Genomic DNA, 20,459 nt, shown 5'->3' with positions numbered 1-20,459 from the left:
TGGGGGGATGTCTTCACCGGTTTCCGGATCCATGGCTTGCCAGAACCCCGGACGAAGGGGTTCGCGAGATCATACGGTCAGGATACAGGATCGAGTTTCGATCACTTCCACCGGTGCGATTCTTGCCTTCTAACATTGAACGGTTTCAGGGGTTCTATTCGAACCTGTTCACAATGCACAGGAAAGAGGGCAAGGTGCGTCCAATTTCTGGACTTGGGGAAAAATGGAGTCCATCCGAACAGTGGTGGCCTCCCTGCATCAGGGGGATTTCCTGGCGTCCATAGACATTTAGGATGCCTATCTTTATATCCCCATCATCGCAGGACATCAGCGTTTTCTTCGCTTTCCCAAAGATCATCCCTGGTTCCCACCAGGAGACTGAACTATCTGGGCCTAATGTTGGATAAATCCTGGGCAAGAGGGTTTCTCCTTGCGGAGAAACTCCAGAAGGTTCAGTCAACGATTCGGATGTTGCTGTCCGTCAATTGGCTGGGACGGATGGTGGCCTTCTTAGAGGCAGTACCGTATACCCAGTCTCATACCCGAATTCTCCTGAAGGAGATTCTTTTCTTATGGAATCAGAATTCCGATTTCCTGGACAATCGGATCCGGTTGAGCGAGCGGACCAGGGAGCCTCCGATGCTCAACCAGGGGAAGTCATTCCTTCCGATAGTATCCAGGTTACCAATAGGGTATCGGAACTGAGAGCGATCAGATTTTGTCTGATCTACTGGACCAAGCAGCTCTTAGAGCAGCCCGATTCGGATCCAATCGCACAATGCCACGGTCGTGACTTATGTCAAGAAAGGGGCACTTAGAGTGTCCTGGTGGCCATCGAAACGACTAGCATCTTTCGTTGGATGGAACGGTTTGTTCCGGATCTCCCCGCAGTGTTCACTCTGGGGGTGGGAAATCGGCAGGCAGATTATTTCAGCCGTCAGATTCTGGATCAAGGGGTATGGCCTCTTCATCCAGAGGTTTTTTCACTAGCTGTCCCTTCATTGGGGCACCCCGGATGTGGATCTGTTGGCACCTTGGCTCAACAGGAAGGTGCGGAGGTTTGTAGCTCGCACCCGCGATCCTCTAGCGGACGCAGCAGAAACGCTGATCGCCCTGTGGGGGCAGTATCAGCTACGGCATGCCTTCCATCCTCTCAAGTTACTGCGGGAACTTCTTCGCAGGATAGAGGTGGAGGGAATTCCAGTTATTCGGGAAATTCCGGACTGACCTCGTCGAGCCTGGTACGCCGACTTGGTGAGGCTAGTCGCGGACGCTTCTTTGAGACTTCCTCTCAGGGAGGATTTGCGGTCTCAGGGACCGATCTTCCATCTTGCTTTACAATCGCTGGCTTAATGGCCTGGCCATTGAGACCCAGGTACTGAAGGACAAGGGAGTGTCAGCTTCAGTTATTCCTACCTCTAGTTAAAGCAAGGAAAGCGACTTCCAGCACATGGAAGTCTTATATTGCGTGGTGTGAATCTTTTGGATTTCCCCCACATACCTATTCGGTGACCCGAATCTTGGTCTGTCTGCAACAAGGGGTTGAGCAGAAACTGTCCTTGAGCACTATCAAGGGTCAGGTTTCAGCATTAGCAATCTGCTTTCAGAAACCTTTGGCTAATCATTCCTTGGTGCGGAATTTCAGCCAGGGGGTGCGACATCTGGCTCCGCCAGTGCGCGCACCCTTACCGCCTGGGATCTTAATTTAGTGTGGTCGGTTCTTCAGAAACTTCTCTTTGAAGATATTAGGGAGATTCCCTTGCTTACATTATCCCAGAAGGTGGCCTTCTTGGTGGCCATTACTTCTGCACGCAGGGTGTCAGAACTGGCCGCATTATCTTGACGTTCCTCATATCTGGTGGTTCATAGGGATAAGGTGGTTCTTCTTCCAAATCCATCCTTCCTTCCTAAATGGTTTTCAGAGTTTTCATCTGAATAAAAATATTGTGTTACCTTCCCCGTGTCCTAAGACTAGCCATCCTTGGGAGTTTGCATTACACTCCTTGGATGGGGTTCAGAAGGATACACTTGACTACTACGAACTTGTTTTCGTAAGACGGACTCACTTTTTGTGATCACGGATAGCCCTTGAAGGGGGTTGCCTGTGTCTGCCGCGACCATATCTAGATGGACCAGTCAGACGGTGGTACAGGCTTATTCTATTAAGGGTCGGAATCCTCCGTTCCCTGTTAAGGCGCACTCTACTCGGGCGCCTAGTGTCTCCTGGGTCTTCCGCCATCAGGCGTCAGCGATCCAGGTTTTCAAGGCGATGACTTGATCGTCGGTTCATACCTTTACAACATTTTATAAAGTTGATGTGATGGCATCGTCAGATGCCTCTTTTGGCCACAAGGTTTTGCAGGCCGCAATCTGAGGAGACTGTTGGTCTACCTCAAGGGTTTGTTGGGTGTTTCACTTAGGTCTCATCTTTTTGCTCGATGAGTCCTTGATGCTTCTGGTTGGCTCCGGTTGGGCCTTCTGGATTTTGATTTCTGTTATCCCACCCCTCATTTGTGGTACTGCTTTGGGACGTCCCGAGTTGTTATTAATCAACGAGGACTACGTCTGACAATGAGCGACAGAGAAAAATGGATTTTTGTAAAATCTTACCGTAAAATCCTTTTCTCTTAAGCTCATTGACAGACGTAGTACCCGCCCCTCTGTTTTTGAGTTGGGTTGGGTTAAATTCTCTAAACACTGCTTTGTGACATAACTGATTTGCTGTAGCAGGAAGTGAGAGGATATACCCTCTGGGACTGCCCCTAGGGTGTGGCCAGAACTTTTTCTTTCCTGTCTAGTCCTACTCCTGTAGAGGGCAGTATAACCCGACTTGTTATTAATCAACGAGGACTACGTCTGTCAATGAGCTTAAGAGAAAAGGATTTTAAGGTAAGATTTTACAAAAATCCATTTTTTTCAGATTTTTTATATGAAATTCCCCCCCAAAAAAATGTAAAAATCAAAATTTTTTAACATTTCAGCCAATTTGTTTTATGCTACATATGTTTGGTAAAAAAAATCGCAAAAAGCGTATTTTGATTGGTTTGCCCAAAAGTTATTGCGTTTACTAACAAAGGGAAAGATTTCTGTCATTTTTGTTGTTTTTTTTTTTAACGCGTAATGGCGGCGATCTGCGATTTTTTTTTTGCAGTGCTGCGACATTGCGGCGGACAGATCGGACCCTTGACTGACATTTTTGACACTTTTGGGGTTACCAGTGACATTTCTACAGTAATCAGTGCTATACATATGCACTGTTACTGTAAAAATACACTGGCAGTGAAGGGGTTAACTTTATTTGCGAGGGAGGGGCTGTGTGTGTCCCTAGGGGCGTGATTCTAACTGTGATTGGCTGTGGCTTGAGGTGTAGGAACAATGATCAACGGTCCTACATAGTCGAACCGTGTGATCATCGTTTCTACACCGGGGAGAATGACAGGCGGCTTGTTTACATTCTCCCCCTTTCCCTTGGTATATAGGCTTGTTTACATTAGCCGCCTGCCTTTCTCCCCCGACGATCGCAGAGTGACCGGCGGACATTGGGTCCGCCGGTCACACGCGCGTGGGGGGTCTGTGACCGAGCGGGAGCTGGAGCGCGCCTCTGGCGGCGCGCGCTCGCTCCCCAGAGCCTCACAGGCTAGCGACGTAGACCTACGTCGCTCTGCCTGTGAGGGGCTGACTGCCGCAGTAAATATACTGTGAGCAGTCGGCAAGTGGTTAAGAAAACCTGAGAAATGTTTCTCTTTCGTTTATTGACAGACACAGATCCGGATCTTTTTAACCATTGGGTTATACTGCCCCCTACAGGAGTAGCACACTAGGCAGAAAAAAAAAATCTGGCTATGCCTATGGGTAGTCCCAGGGGGTATACTCCCTCTCTCTGCTATAGGTACTCAGTTTTTTTTCCTGCCTAGTTAGGAGTAACGGCCTTGTTCCTTGCTGGGATCTCTGGTCCTGGCAATTTTTTCTTTTTAGTTAGATTTTATTTCTCCTCTTTTTTTCCTGTTAGATTTACAATCAACTGCCGGACTGGGCGACGGGCTGGATAATCTAGATCCAGTAGTCACCCAAGTCTGGCCAGCGAGCGCGCGCGGGCAGACCTCAGCTCCGCCCTAGGTCGGCCGTGACATAGCCCTACCGGACAGGAGCCCTGATAGAGAGGAGGTTCTGTCTGGAGCGCTGCCCTCCTGGTATGGTAAGTAACTCTCCCCCCCTCCCCTGGAGGGTTTTTGGGGTGGATGTGGGCCCCTCCGTGGGACGGTCGGACCCCCGGGTTCCCCTCCTTCCCGTTAGGCGCCCCTTCATGAGTCTGGTGGTCCCTGTGGGCCATTGGACCCCCCCATCCACCCCCCTTCTTCATTTATGCTGGGGCTGTGGGGAGGTCTGGTCCACCAGCTGGGGTGGGGGAAGGGTGCTGTGCTTGCAATGGGGGGGGGCTGTACCTGGTGGGGGCTTCTGCCAGGGCCCCCTTCCTGCCTGTGCCATTTTCTGAGGTCTAGGGTTCCCTCCTGGGAACCTCGTGGTGCCGCCATGTTGTTGTAGCCTTTTTTCCCTAATGCACAGCGGCCATGTTGTTGTAGTCCGGCGGCCATTTTGCGTTGGTTTGCTATTAAAAATAGCAGCGGCCATGACAGTGGCGCCCTCTTGGCGATGATGTCGGCATTGGGAGCCCCTCCTCATCCCCTGGTGCTGACTCCTGATTAATTTCCTTTCCAGATCGCCACACGTGGAGTGCAGATTATCCTGGTGGCTGCAGGTGCCTGTTTTCTGCCAGGAGTCTGGTGGGGTGCTCTCCCTCTCTACTGAGGATCGATTGGTGCTCTGTTACTGGCGACTGTGTGGTGTTGCCGGAGTGGTGGGGGTGTCCCTTAGTGTTTTACACCTTTTCTTTTCCTGGGATCCCCCTATTAACTCATGGAGTCTTTGGAGCACATTTCCCCACCTGATCCCCTCTCGCGATGGGCTAGCAAAAAGCGCCCCCCCGCCTTTACCTGCCTTGTCTGTCTCCTCAGATCCTGAATCTGATTTGGCCGCTGCGGACATGGGTCACTCTGCTGGGTCTGCGACCAAGTGCCCTAAGTTCTCACATAGTGAGGATGATTCCTCCACTGCTGTAGCCGCACATGAAAAGGAGCTGGTGGACAACTGATTGTATCTGTGTGGGAGACCTTAAAATGGAGAACACAGCAAAAGCCGCGATGGAGGCAGCGGTTCCCTTTGGCACTCACAAGCCATCCAGAGTGGCAAAGGTGTTTCCTTTCCCCTCCTATTTTGACAGAATTGTCGCTAAAGAGTGGGAACGACCAAAATGTCCCCTTGTGGTCCCTAAGCGATTTGCTCTGCGGTACTGATCTTCCTTTTCAAGGAGATTGCCTGTTTGTAGCTACCCTTGATGACATCACGAAGGGTCTCACGGGGGGAAGATTATCTTTCTTCCACAGGCTAGTAAGGGCAAGGACCCTCGTCGTAGACGTTCGCCATCTTTCTCGACTCGACAAGTTTTTTTCATCCCTCAGGGGCAACTGACAAGGGATCGAAGCCTTTCAGGGCCTCCTCTGGTGAACCAAATCGAACTTGGTCTGGCAAGTTGAGAGTGCGCTTTTCCAGACCCGTAGACAAGGCTCCTTCAGCATGAAGGTGCGCCCTCACCCTTATCTGGGGTGGGGGGACGTCTTCGCTGGTTTCCGGACCTGTGGACTTCCCTGGTACAAGACAAGTAGGTCCACGAAGTCATACGTTCCGGCTACAAGATCGAGTTTCGTTCATACCCTCTGGAAAGGTTCTTTCCTTCCAACTCGTGTCTGTCCCCAGACCGCTTACAGGGTCTTTTTGAGGCGGTACTTCAAGGGGTGATTGTCCCAGTTCAGACTTTGGAACGTTTTCAGTGGGTTTTACTCATTGGACGGATCGTCTTCATGGATGTCCAGTGCGCATTCAATCAGACAACGCTGTCAATGGGCGTGACTTATGTAATTCACCAGGGGGGGCTCAAGAAGTGTCCTGGCAGCTCTGGAGGTAGTGGGCATTTTAAGGTGGGCAGAACGATTCATTCTGGCCCTCTCCGCCGTGCACATTCTGGCGGTGGAAAACTGGCAGGCGGATTACCTCAGTCAGCAGGCATTGGACCAAGGGGAGTGGTCCCTTCATCTGAAGGTGTTTCATCAGTTGTGTCTCCGGTGGGACATCCCCGAGGTGGATCTGTTGGCATCTCGGTTTAGAGGCACGGTCAAGGGATCCTCTGGCAGACTGCACAGACGCGCTGGTGGCCCCATAGGGTCAGTATCGTCTGATTTATGCTTTCCCTTCTCACAAACTTCTGCCAAGACTTCTACGCAGAATCGAGGCAGAAGGGATTCCCATCATCTTGGTTTCCCCAGACTTCTTGGCTGGTCTCAGACGTTCCTTGGAAATTTCCTCTCAAGGAGGATCTGCTGTCCCAAGGGCCAATCTTCCATCCTGCTTTAGAGTTGCTGGCTTTGACGGCTTGGCTATTGAATGCCAGGTGCTGAAGGATAGAGGTTTGTCTGAGTCGGTGATTCCAACGCTGTTAAAAGCTAGGAAATCTACTTCTAGGAAGATCTACCATTGTATGTGTAAGATGTACATAGCGTGGTGTGAGTCTCTTATGGTTTATCCTTGCTCCTTTTCGATGGCTCGGATCTTGACCTTCCTTCAACCGGGGGTTGAGCAGAAACTGGCCTTACTATCAAGGGCCAGGTGTCGGCCTTGGCGGTCTTTCAACGGTCCTTGGCCACACACTCCCTGGTGCATACTTTTCTTCAGGGAGTTCATCACTAGGCTCCCCCAGTGTGGTCTCCATTGCCGCCTTGGGACCTCAGTCTGGTGCTCTCAGTCCTCCAGAAGCCTCCTTTTAAGAATGTTCGGGAGATTCCCCTGCTTATGCTGTCTCAGAAGGTGGCTTTTTTGATGGCTATAACTTCTGCGCACAGGGTGTCGGAATTGGCCGCATTATCCTGTCGTTCACCTTACTTGGTGGTTCACAGAAACAAGGTGCTTCTTCGCCCCTGTCCGTCATTCCTTCCAAAGGTTGTCTCTGATTTTCATTTGAATGAAGACCTTGTGTTGCCTTCCCTGTGCCCTAGGCCAAAACATCCAAAGGAAATTGCCTTGCATGCCTTGGATGTGGTCTGGGGAATTAGGGATTAGGGTGTACCTGGCAGCTACGGAACCTTTTAGGAAGTCAGACTCACTATTTGTGCTCACGGATGGGCCTCTGAAAGGGTTGTCCGCTTCCTCTGCGACCTTTTCCAGATGGATCGGACAGTTGGTGATTCAGGCCTATTCCATCAGGGGTCAGGTTCCTCATTTCCCTGTTAAGGCGCACTCAACTCAGTGCCTCCTGGGCCTTCCATCATCAGGCTTCAGTGACACAGGTTTTGCAAGGCGGTCATCTGGTCGTCTATAAAACTTTGTGAAAGTGTGCAAAAAGTGAATCTGTGACCGCTTCTTTTGGCTGCAAGGTTTTGCAGGCTGCTGTTTAGAGGACCTTGTCCTCTTTGAGGGCGTATTGTTTTTTTCAGGTGGGCTCCAGTTGTCTTGGTTAAGCTCCTGTTTACCTGGTTGGGTAAAGTTTAGCCTTGGGAATTTCTTTTTTGCTGTTCCCACTCCTCATGTTTAACACTGCTAAAGTGACGTCCCAATGGTTAAGCAGGAGCTGTCTGTGTCAATAAACGAAAGAGAAAATGGCATTTTTGACTTCCCATAAAATCCATTTCTTTGATGTTCATTGACGGACACAGCACCCACCCCTCTGTGGAGTTGTAATTCTTCTGACACTGCTTGTAAAAAAACCTATAGCAGAGAGAGGGAGTATACCCCCTGGAACTGCCCATATAGACATAGCCAGACTTTTTTTTTCTGCCTAATGTCCTACTTCAGTAGGGGGCAGTATAACCCAATGGTTAAGAAGATCAGAAGTGGTGTCCGTCAATAAACATCAGAGAAATGGATTTTACGGTAAGTCAAAAATCCCATTTTTGCAGATTTTAACCACTTGCCGAACGTTCACAGTAATATTACTACGGTAGGTCGACTCCCCTGGGTCCAGCGACGTTAGACCTACGTCGCTGGACTACTAGTGGTCTTGGCGGTGGGCGTGGAAAGTGTGGAGGAGGCGGAGGAGGAGAGGTGGCGATCGGGGAAAGTGTGAGAAGATCCGCCCGCTTGTGTAAAAAGCAGGCAGATCTTCTCTGTGACCGACAGGGAGAGATCACAGGATTCAGCATAGCTGAATCTGCGATCTCTGTCTGTGTCACAGAACCCCCCCAACACGTCAGTAAGCATGAGGCATACATTTACCCCTTGATCACCAACAGTGTTAACCCCTCCCTGCCAGTTAATTATTACAGAGAGTGCATTTTTATAGCACTGATTACTGTAGTAATATCACTGGTCCCCCCAAAAGTGTAAAAAATGTCAGGAGTCCGATCTGTCTGCTGCAATGTTACAGTCCTGCAAAAAATCGCAGATCGCCACCATTACCAGTAAAAAAATAAACAATGACATAAATCTTTCCCGTAGTTAGTAAACGCGATAACTTTTGCGCAAACCAATCAAAATACGCTTATTGCGATTTTTTTTTTTACCAAAAATATGTAGCAGAAAACAAATTGGCCTTAAATGTTAAATTTTGATTTTTACATTTTTTTGGGGGAATGTTATATAGCAGAATGTGAAAACTATTGTTTTTTTTTTTTTTTTTTTATTCAAAATTGTCGCTCTTTTTTTCAAAAATTAAAAATCACAGAGGTGATCAAATACCATCAAAAGAAAGCTCTATTTGTAGGAAAAAAAAGGACATAAATGTTTGGGTACAGCGTCGCATGACCGTGCAATTGTCTGTTAAAGTGACGCAGTGCCAAATCGCAAAATGTGGCCTAGTCAGGAAGGGGGTAAAATCTTCTGGTCTTAAAGTGGATAAAAATACGCTCATTGAAAATTTTTTTGTCAAAGACATGTAGCTAAATACATTTTGGCCTAAATATATGACAAAAATTTAATATATTAGATATTTTTTTAACAGTCAAAGTAGAAAATGTCAATTTCTCTGTCGCTCATTGACAGACGTAGTCCTCGTTGATTCAACACACTCGGGTTATGCTGCCCTCTACAGGAGTAGGACTAGACAGGAAAGAAAACGTTCTGGCCACACCCTAGGGGCAGTCCCAGAGGGTATATCCTCTCACTTCCTGCTCTAGCAAATAAGTTTTTTTCTGTCTAGTTAGGAGTAAGGACCTAGATACCTTGCTGGGATCTTCGGTCCTGGCAGGATTTTTTTCTTAGATTTTTTAGACAGCTTTTTTTCTCCAGTGTTCCTGTGAGATCTTCAAGCAAGAAAGCTGGAACTGGGCGACGGGCTGGATGTTGAGATCCAGTGGTCACCCCAGTTCAGCCTACGAGCGCGTGCAGGCCATAGCTCCGCGCTGGGTCGGCCGCGACATAGTCCCACTGGACGGGGACTGACCCTGCGAGTTAAACGTCTCGCTGAAACGCCAAAGACCATGAGTCACGGCGTCCGGATTGGTCGACAGCCCTCCCACCTCGGTGGAGAGGGGTACTGTCAGGAGTTGGCGCCCGCCTGGTTCCGGTATGGTGAGTAGTATGTTCCCCCTTTCCCCCTGACGGGTCTTGTGGTGAACGCGGGCCCCTCTCTGTAATGGTAAGGATGGGTCTTCCCTCTATCCTATAACATGTCACAGATCCCCCTGTTTGAGTGTGATTTTTGTGAACAAGAAGCCAGGAGGCTTGGTTTGGGAGCTGACAATCTAATTGCAAAGATGTTAAAATGATTGAAGTCAGTGGCAGTACTAGAACTTTACTGTGATAGTATAAGGTATCCTACCTGTCAGAAGCCACAGGGCGATGTCTATACATGTATACTGCATTCCAGATCATTCCTCCAGCTAAGCAGATGCCTCCCGACGGCCACGGACCGCATACGGCCCGCCAGGGTCCGGTACCGCCGACCACGCTGACCACCATGAGGGTGAAGGGTTGTGAGGCCGAGATCCTTCTGCAGACATGCCGCTATTCTGTGCAGGCTGCCGCCATTGTCTGGTAGATCGCACGAGGCCGCCATTTTGGCGTAGCTTCGTGTCTCCAGCATGGGGGCGGCCATGTTTGAGGTGACTCAAACACCTCGTGGAGCTAGGGGAGGCGCCGGAAGGCGTGCAGAGGGGCGGAGCCGCCTCCTTTCTTCCCGGGAAGCCAGCCAAAAGACTTCCTGTCTGTTCTAGACAATGCTGAAACAAGTTGCATTTTGAAACTCTGAGCAGTAAGTGGTGAGCCTTGGGGTCTATCTCTCTCTCTCGCTCTGTAGGGGTCCCTAAGCAGGCAACACTGAGGGGCTTTGTGGCGCTGGGGGTCTGGAAAAAAAAAAAAAAAAGTTTTATTTATTTTTGGCAAATTGATTTTTCCGGGTAGTATCTGGAATTATCATGGACCCTGCCACACAGGTACCCCCACCGGTTCCCCTCGGGGGGCCGCGGGACCCGCCAGTGCACAGAGTATGGATGCATTCACAGCAGTTTTGAAGTCTTTGGTGGCTCGGGTGGAGACGGCCTGTCAGGAACGGGGGTCAAGAAAGCGACCCCCGCCTACCCCTATATCGTCTGAGACTTCAGATTCTGATGCTGAGATGGTCATTGCAGCTGCAGGCCCCTCTGCAGGGGCTGTTGTCTCAGGTAAGGTTCCCTCAGACAGTGAGGAGAACGTTCATGCTTCCGCCATAAATCAGGAAGAAGCATTGGTGGACGCACTAGTTGTGCGGTTCGGGAAACCTTAAGACTTGAGGTTTTTCCGGCAGAGGCAAATAAAAAGGAATTTCCCTTTGGTACTCGCAGACCCACCATTCTAAGCGTACCTTTACTAGTTCCAAGCGCATTACTAGACGCTATCCATTTGAGGAATCCCTCATTAAGAAATGGACGGTATCACCAGTGGTGGATCCACCTATTTCCAGACTGAATAAGGCCACGTTTTTTTTTTTTTTCAGTGGAGGACGCTTCGTCCTTTAAGAATTCGGTGGATCGGAAGGTAGAAGCGGAGTCCCGCACTATCTTTCCCTGATAGGATCAGCCTTTAGACCAGTTATTGTCATTTGATCTAGTTTTCTCAGACATTTACGGAATGGGCGAGATTGGTGCGCCAGGACCTGAAGGGGAAAGGTATCCCCCAGGCAACATCTGTTTTGATAGAACAGATTATATAAGGACTACAGGTTGTCAGCCTTGGATGCTACCCCCCTATTAGGGCATGCATCTATGTCAGCGGTAATCCTCAGACGTGTGCTGTGGTTAAAATGCTGGGTCAGCGTAAGTACTACAGGGAGCGGTAGTTACCGTTCCCTGAACAGATCATTTTCTTTACCTTTTCCAAAGATTAGCATCAGTTCCCCACAAGAATCGGATCCGGTTGAACGGACAGATCAAGGAGCCTCTAGCCGGGTGACTTCGGTCTCTAATGTTTAACCAGGAGAAATCACCACTCGTGATAGGAATCAGGTGTCTAAATAATGTGTGGGAACAGAGAACGATCAGACTTTGTCGGATTGCCGGGGCCAGATAGCTCTAGGGCAGCCTAGTTCGGATCCAGTCAGGCAATATCAGGGTGATTACGTAAGTCATTCACCAAGGATTTCACCATCTGTGCCTTCTGCACAGCATCCCGAAGGCGCGGAGATTGGTAACGCGCGCCCACGATGCTCCAGCGGACGCAGCAGACGCGCTGAAAGGCCTGTAAAGGCAGTGTCAGCTATTAAAGGGATTCCCTCCTCTCAGATTGCTGCTGAGATTTCTCCGCAGGATGGAGATGGAGGGAACTCCAGTTGTCCTGGAAATTCTAGGCTAGCCTCGTCAAGCCGGTCCGGCCGACTTGGACATGCTAGTCGCTAACGTTCCTTGGGAACTTCTTCTCAGGGAGTGTCTGCGGTCTCAAGGACCGATCTTCCATTGTGCTTTACAATCGCTGGGTTTAATGGCCTGGCCATTGAGACCCAGGTACTGAAGGACAGAGGGTTGTCAGCTTCAGTTATTCCTACGCTAATTAAAGCAGGGAAAGCGACTTCCAGCAAGGTCTATTATCGCACATGGAAGACATACATTGCGTGGTGCGAATCTTTAGAAATTCCTTCACGTACCTATTCGGTGACCCGAATATTGGCCTTTCTGCGAAAGGGGGTTGAGCAGAAACTAGCCTTGAGCACCATCAAGGGTCAGGTTTCAGCATTAGCAATCTTCTTTCAGAAGCCTTTGGCTATTATGTCCTTGGTGCGGAATTTCATCCAGGGGGTGCGGCACCTGGCTCCACCAGTCCGCGCGCCCTTATCGCCCTGGGATTTTAATTTGGTTGTCGGTCATGAAGAAACCTCCCTTTGAAAGCATCAGGGAGATTCCCTTGTTTACTTTATTCCAGAAGGTGGCCTTCTTGGTGGCTATCACTTCTGCACGCAGGGTGTCAGAACTGGCTGCATTGTCAGACCAGTCCCCATATTTAGTGATTCAGAGGGATAAGGTAGTTCTTCATCCTAAGCCATCCTTTCTTCCAAAGGTGGTTTCAGGCTTCATCTGAATGAAGATATTGTACTACCTTCCTTGTGTCCTCAGCCCAATCATCATCAGGAACATGCGTTGCATTCCTTGGATGTGGTTCGGGCAATCAGGGTATACCTGAAGGCTACGGAATCATTCCGTAAGACGGATTCACTTTTTGTGATCACGGATGGCCCCAGAAAGGGGTTGCCTGCATCTGCCGTGACTATCTCCAAATGGATTAGACAGACGGTGGTACAGGCTTATTCTATTAAGGGTCAGAATCCTCCGTTCCCTGTTAGGGCGCACTTCACTAGAGCGCTCAGTACGCCTGGGCCTTCCGCCATCAGGCGTCAGTGGTCCAGGTATGTAAGGCGGCTATCTGGTCGTCGGTACATACCTTTACAAAATTTTATAAGATTTATGTGATGGCATCAGTGGATGCCTCATTTGGCCGCAAGGTTTGCAGGCCGCAATTTGAGGAGACCGGTGGTCTACCTCGAGGGTTGTTTTCTGTTGGAATTTTCTGTTGAATCTCATCTTTAATTGATGAGCATTGAAAACTTCTAGTTGGCACCGGTTGGGCCTTCTAGATTGGATTTGTTTTCCATTTTCCCACCCCTCATTTGTGGTACTGCTTTGGGACGTCCCGAGTGTGTTGAATCAACGAGGACTACGTCTGTCAATGAGCGACAGAGAAAAATGGATTTTGTAAAATCCTTTTCTCTTAAGCTCATTGACAGACGTAGTACCCGCCCCTCTGTTTTTGAGTTGGGTTGGGTTAAATTCTCTAAACACTGCTTTGTGACATAACTGATTTGCTAGAGCAGGAAGTGAGAGGATATACCCTCTGGGACTGCCCCTAGGGTGTGGCCAGAACGTTTTCTTTCCGGTCTAGTCCTACTCCTGTAGAGGGCAGCATAACCCGAGTGTGTTGAATCAACGAGGACTACGTCTGTCAATGAGCTTAAGAGAAAAGGATTTTACGGTAAGATTTTACAAAAATCAATTTTTTTTCGCAAAATTTTCACTTTTTTTTTATTAATATCGCAAAAAATAAAAAGCGCAGAGGTAATCAGATACCACCAAAAGAAAGCTCTGTTTGTGGGAAAAAAGGTACTTAAATTTAGTTTGGGTACAGCATTACATGACCGTGCAGTTGTCAGTTAAAATCACGCATTGCCAAGTTGAAAAAAGTGGCCTGGTCATTAAGCAGCAAAATCCCCCGGGGCTAAAGTGGTTAAGACAGGACTGTAATATAATATTATGCATGACAGACTCCCTTGTCATAGGCAGATAGCTTGATACAAGCTCCAGGCTCCTGCTGTCACTTATGCTGACCATACACTAACACATTTTTTCATTGAAAAATTTTTGCTTTAAAAAAGTTTGTTTGGACCCCACTAACGATTAGAAAATCAATCGACATTCATTTTTTACCACAGCAGTTAGAAAATTCAAAGAAGAATAAAAAAAAATTTTGTGGACAAATTTTTTGACAGTGTATGTGTTTTTTTTTTTTCTTCAGAAATTACATTTATTTTAAAATTTGAATGTTCAAAGCAAGTGAAGTTTATGAACAACATTTTTCCATTCATCGAATGTAAAGAATTTTCATACAAATATTTTAGTTAAAAAATTGATGTTTATGGCCAGCGTAAGGCATTTAGTAGCAGCAGGTTAAAAAAAAAAAAAAAATAAAATCAAAAGGAGCCCTTTAGAATACGAAAAACAGGAGATAAACACTACCATAAGTGCCGGGTTCACACTAACGTGGCACGACTTCGGGGGCGACCTGTGAAGTCGCGTGCACTGCGACTTTGGCGCGACTTGCACGGACTTCATATAATGAATGTCTATGCAAGTTGCTCCGGGTCGCCCCGAAGTAGTACAGGAACCTTTTTCTAAGTCTGAGCGACTTGTGTCGCTCCTATTAGAACGGTTCCTGTAGCACACAATGGACCGCGAATTGTCAGGCTGACCAGTCGCAGTAGTGTGAATGGACACTAAGGGGTTCATTTTTACTGTAAAACTAATAATATTTTTACTTTTAAGTGGGAGTCAGACATGAAGCTATATAAAGGGGGGATATAAATCTTTTGTTAAAGACAGAGTTTTTTTTTTTCTATAATACAATCATTTTAACCACTTCCCGCAAACCAACGTACCTGTACGTCAGCTTGAAGAAGTGGTTGTACCGGGGTGATGCCTGCAGCCAGTACCATTTTTTTATAGCCCTTGGTCGGCTTTCTAATGATAACAACTAATGTGGCTCAGCAGCCTCTCAGCCATTATCACAGGGAGCAGGAGGGGACATCCCCTCTTTCCGCCACTCTGCCCGGGTCTCCTGTCCCACCGGAAGACCGAGCGACCAGCCGGTATGTCCTCCGGCTGATTAGAGTCCTGAATGACGCCGGATCCTCTGATTAAGTAACCTGGAAGCAGCATCACTTCCGGTTTACTCTGCTGATTTCGGCATATTGAATACTTTTAAGTGAAGCGGAGGGGTTTGGGGTCTTTTAGACCCCAGATCCTTCCATTTAGAGTACCTTTCACTGCCTATTACTGTCACGGGATGTTACGTTCCTTGTGACAGCAATAAAAGTGATCAGATTTTTTTTTTTTTTTTAAAAGGAACAGTGATAAAAATAAAATAATAACAATGACAAAAAATATTGCAGTGACTGCCATTTTAGTCTCCAGAGTCTTTGATAAAAAAAATACATTTAAATGTCTGGGGGTTCTAAGAAAATTTCTGGCAAAAAATACTGATTTTAACTTGTAAATAACATTTGTCGGAAATAGGCTTGGTTCTTAAAAGAAAAGTATGGATTTAATTTTTTTTCTGCATTATATGAATCCTGGTGTGCTGCTACTATGAAAATGTTCACCAGTTCTTGTGAAATCAAAGAAAATACCTCTATGGGGCTAAGGTTTCTCATGCAGCATCACCCCGACCATGAATTCTGGATCCATCCCCTTCTGTATGACTGACAACGGCCCCTGGCTCCCCTCCCATCCGGCTGTTCTTCGAGTTTCTGCACAGACATGCAGCTCCTCCCTCTCCTATCCAGGTTGTTCTCAGTCCCAGATTCACACACATGCAGCTGCTTTCTCCCCCCTCCCGTCCAGGATGAGGTCTCACTGTGTCAGTGACACAAATAAGCAGAACTTCTTTCTGCCCTGCCCAACTTTGAGGAGTCTCCCTGTGGAGTGGCGAAGCTGCTCAAGAACATTTAATCATTCTTTTTTTTTTTTGTTGTACACTTAAGTCTGGAGTTGCAAAGCCCACAGCTCAGTATACTGTTATGTGCCTCTGTTTCTTGTTAACAATGTGATGATATGGAAACAGAGGCACATGACAAGCATGCAGCTTCTGACTCTGTGAGGAAAGCATGGCCACAGATGAGAGCTGAAGGAGGGGGTGGATCAGTGCAGATGTAACCACCCACTCAAACCTTTCAAACCTGAAGAGGACCGCTACTCCGACCTAACCAGAACTAGGAATGAGGATACAGCAAAAAAACAAAACAAAAGCTGTTCTGTGGTGAGGGTAGTTAATGCTATTCATTTGTGCTATCCCATTTCTAAGTGGTTAAATATAATGCACAATACTGGTAAACTTTTACTTTAAATGTAATGTTGTATAGTATATTACCTCCACTCTATCAGTCTCCAGCTTCTCTGAGGTACAACTGTTGATCTTCCCTTTTTTTTAAACAAAATTGTTATACTTACCTGCTGTGTGTGTAATGGCTTTGCACAGAGCAGCCCTGATCCCCCCAACCCATGTTTCTGGCTCCTCCTGCCTTTTAGAATGCCCCCATAGCAAGCGGCAAAGTAATAGAATGCCCCCATAGCAAGCAGCAAAGTAATAGTATAGAGCAGTGGTCCTCAACTCCGGTCCTCAGGGCCCACTAACAGGCCAGATTTTAAGTATTACCTTGGGGAGATGCAGACTAGAGTACTGCAATCACTGAGCAGCAAATGATATCACCTGGGATGTATTTCAGTTATCTTGCAAACCTGGCCTGTTAGTGGGCCCTGTAGGCCAGGGTTGAGGACCACTGGTATAACAGGGTCTAACTGCCTTTAGAATCACTCACTTCCTCCCTCTGCCCTGACTTCATGTCCCATGAGGCATTGCTCCTCACAAGTTCTCGGGTACTTACTGACATGTATGGATGGTGTACTGAGCTGTATGTGTGCTGCACTGTATTTTCTGATATTTAAACAAATAATGAATTTTGTATGCAGACCAACTAATTTATTATGAAAATAGTTGACAACTTTTCATAACCGATTAGTTAGTTCCAGCCATGTATTGAAATAATATTTATCATTTATTTCCATAGTGGATTCTGTCGAAATTGGAGGAAGTCCGGGATCTCCAACCAAAGCCATGAGATGGGATTGCAGTAACCACTTGTTGAAACTTTACACATACACAAATTTCATAGCCTGCCAAACATTTGTATGACATTTTTGAATGGTATTGTTTAACTTATTGATTGTCAGCTATTTTACCAAAATACTCATGTACAATTGCTAAATGATGTTTTTATATATACACATACTGCTGATCTACAATGACCGATTTTTGACAAAGCTAATAATCCTAGGAGAAGCCCTTCCATGAAGATATGTACAGTATAAATGCTATATGCAGTAGTTACTGGTGCCCTATATTTTAGAAAGAAAGATTATGCAACTTTATGCTTTGTTCACACCAGTGCGATTTGACAGTTTAAAGTCGCATGACAAGCCACACCTATATGTGCCTATGGAACCATTCAAATCAATGCAACTCTGCCTTGCACCCATTTGAAAAGGGTTCCTGCACTATTTTTGGTGATTTCATGTGCGACTTGCATAACACATCTGTGCATGAAGACACACAGATGTCGGCAAGCCGCGCTGAAGTATTGTGATTTCAAAGACGCATTCAGTGTGAATGGGGGTGTAAAATTCTATAGAATGTGTACAGTAAAAGACAGTCTGCTGTGTAAGTTATTGTATTACTACAGAACTGTTTATAGTAATTTCTGTGTACTAGTTTCCACATGAATTATTGAAATGTACACAAATCTTTTAATGTAACTTTTATTTTCCTACTCTGTTTTAAGTTATTGGATGTGAATGTACGCATGTTCTTTTTTTTTTTTTGCATATAGAATATGTGGTGCTACAGCATTTTTTTGCACTAGTTAAAACAGTAAGGGATATAGTTTTTTTTTTCTGTAACCTGCCTTAACTAAATTTCTATACCTGTATGTGTGTGTGTGTGTGTGTATATATATATATATATATATATATATATACCCAAACATTACTCCAGTTTTGCACTTTAACCATATATTACAGCTGTACTCCAGGCAGACATTCACATTACAGCTGTTCTCCAGGCAGATTTAATACACCAACAGGTAATGCAGTTACTTGTTCAATGAAAATATATTACATGCATTTTTAACTAACTAGTATCAGAACTGGATTGTACCATGGTATCTGATATCTTGAGTCCCCTCCCATAAACGTATTTTGCGGTTTGCCTGGAGTTTATCTGTAAAATGTTTAGAGAATTTGAAGGATTTAAAAAAACATTTACCTGCTGCAATGGACTTCGGAGAGACAGGATCCCTATGCTTTAGGGCTCTTTCACACGGGCTTTCCGCGTGAAAGGTCCGCTGCGGTCCTTTTTTTTTTTTTTTCACGGAGCAGATGACATTTCTGTCATCCGCTCCGTAGGTCCGCATATCATCCCATCCGTTTGCGGATGATATGCGGACCTAATGTAAGTCTATGGGGATTGCGGATGTCAGCGGATGACACCGCTGACATCCGATTTTCCTTCCTTTCCGTTTTTTGAACGGAACAAAAATAGGGTTCTGTTCCGTTCGAAAAAACGGAACAGAACTGAAAGGAAGGAAATCGGATGTCAGCGGATGGTATTCCGCTGACATCCGCAATGCCATAGACTTACATTATGTCCGCAAATCATCCGCAAAAAAATAGGATGATTTGCGGACATACGGAAAGCCCGTGTGAAAGAGCCCTAAGTTAATTCCAATCAATCCAGCCAGATCAGTGGTGCTTAATGCAGAGTTCCACCCGCTTCTCTCCTCTTCCCCTCCAATCTTCTGGGACACATCATAGGTCCCAGAGGCTTGCCCAGCCATTCAGGATGCACAGTGCGCACCTGTCTGTGAAGCCACAAGCTGTCACAGCCAAGTGCTTACACTAGTGATCCCGGTGCAAGCCGAGGGAGAGGAGCGAGGCTTCAAGTGGCTGGATCGTGGGACAGGTGAGTGTGTGTTTATTAAAAGGCAGCAGCTACACTTTTTGTAGCTGCTGCCTTTTAATGAACACAGAAACGGCTGGAACTTCGCTTTAATGTGGATGTTGTGGAACTGCATCATATAACAGCACCATCACGATTGCTGTTGATATGTTTCAACCTATAGCAGTTTACTAGTATTGTACATGGACTCAACAGCAAACTTCCATTGTCCCCAAGTTTCTCTGACACTCATAGATAAAAAATGGAAATAAACTAATTATGGACCTAAAACTTTATTTCCATGCAGGAAAGAAATTTGCTCAATGCCCCCAGCAAGACATTGTTAATGTGGGAATCCCAGGCATGGTGGGCAGGGGAAGGCCATCTGCACTGGGAGAAGACAGTGATTAGCGATAGTGGCTATGACAGCTGCTTGCAATCATGTAATGTGGTGTACCCAAGTTGCTTGATTGATCAACTTGGGTACAATCAGCTACCTATACAGGGTTCGAATCTCAGCCAGGTCCTACTGAACCAGCTGTGATTTGAACAGCCAGCTAATGCTATTTTTAAATAACTGCATACTCTGTGCAAGAAATGTAACATCTTTAGGATCATTAAAATTAGACAAATTTAATATTTTCTACAGTAAGGCTAGAAAGTGAGTTTTTGGGCTTTATAATTTACATAGGAAGTAAAAATGACAAATTTGCCAACTAAATTAAACATTAAATAAAATTAAACATGACAAATTTGCCAAAAGACAGCATTGTTTTTCCCTTAAAAAAAAAATAAATAAAAAAAAAAAAAAAAATATATATATATATATATATATATATATATATATATATATATTAATTTATGGTCTAAAATGGGCAAAGAACCCCTTGTTTAGTGTTTGAATACAATGCTTTCTACAGGAAATTTTAGTGTTCTTCTAAATGTGAAAAGTCACAGAATAAAAACATGTACTTTCCAGAGTAGTTTTAAATCACCATTCAAACTAACTAAAAATAGTATATTATGTTTTGCCTTGTAACAAGGGTATACCCAAACCAACAGGCTCATAGTTGAAATGTAACAATTACTCTCTGTAGAATTCCTTCAGCTCCCATTACTATATAACATGAACAATCTTTTTCCCAATGGCTAAAAAAACAAACAGTGGTTCCTACCCTTTTGTGACTGTGTTTAAATCATTAAAGAAAACGTTGGCTGGGGTACTTTAACTGTAATAAAGTGGGTTTCAAGTAAAAAAAAAAAGAAAAAGCCAATATTTTAAGGGGGGGGGGGGGAGAAATCCTAAAAAGGAATGTACTTACTCATGCCCTTGCCAGCAGTGATGACACCAGGGCCTGAGAGTGTGGGTCACAGGTTCATGTTGGTGTTCTGTTTACAAAGTGAAATGGTGCCAGTTCACAGAACAAGATCCTAGAGTGTAGTGCAATGGATCACCTTTTTAGCCATTTGCAAAGAATCAGTAACTTGTGTAGCCTGACTGATGTTTTAAGCTGTTACACCATGTTAACACATGTTAAAACTTACACTACTTATGAAGAAAAGGTTTCTTCAGCTAATAAATTTAATCATGCTTGATTTCTAGTAATGATTTGTAGTCTTTTTTTTTCCCC

At 45.9% G+C, this 20,459-nt stretch overlaps 1 protein-coding gene across 1 annotated transcript in view; it reads left to right on the top strand.

Moving 5' to 3' along the window:
- Positions 1-17,116, top strand: part of VPS13A (vacuolar protein sorting 13 homolog A) — a 427,491-nt gene extending 410,375 nt beyond the window's left edge. Inside the window, exon 72 of the mRNA XM_082266808.1 lies at positions 16,904-17,116. Coding sequence (XP_082122934.1) covers positions 16,904-16,954 — 51 coding nt within the window. The 3' untranslated portion in view covers positions 16,955-17,116. The remainder of the gene's footprint in view (positions 1-16,903) is intronic.
- The last annotated feature ends 3,343 nt before the right edge of the window (positions 17,117-20,459 follow it).

The sequence above is a fragment of the Pelophylax lessonae genome, assembly GCF_965119305.1.
Source record: "Pelophylax lessonae genome assembly, chromosome: 1".
In the NCBI taxonomy this organism is placed as follows: domain Eukaryota; kingdom Metazoa; phylum Chordata; class Amphibia; order Anura; family Ranidae; genus Pelophylax; species Pelophylax lessonae.
Note: the sequence above shows the minus strand (reverse complement) of the source record. Positions and strands in the feature narration are given on the sequence as shown.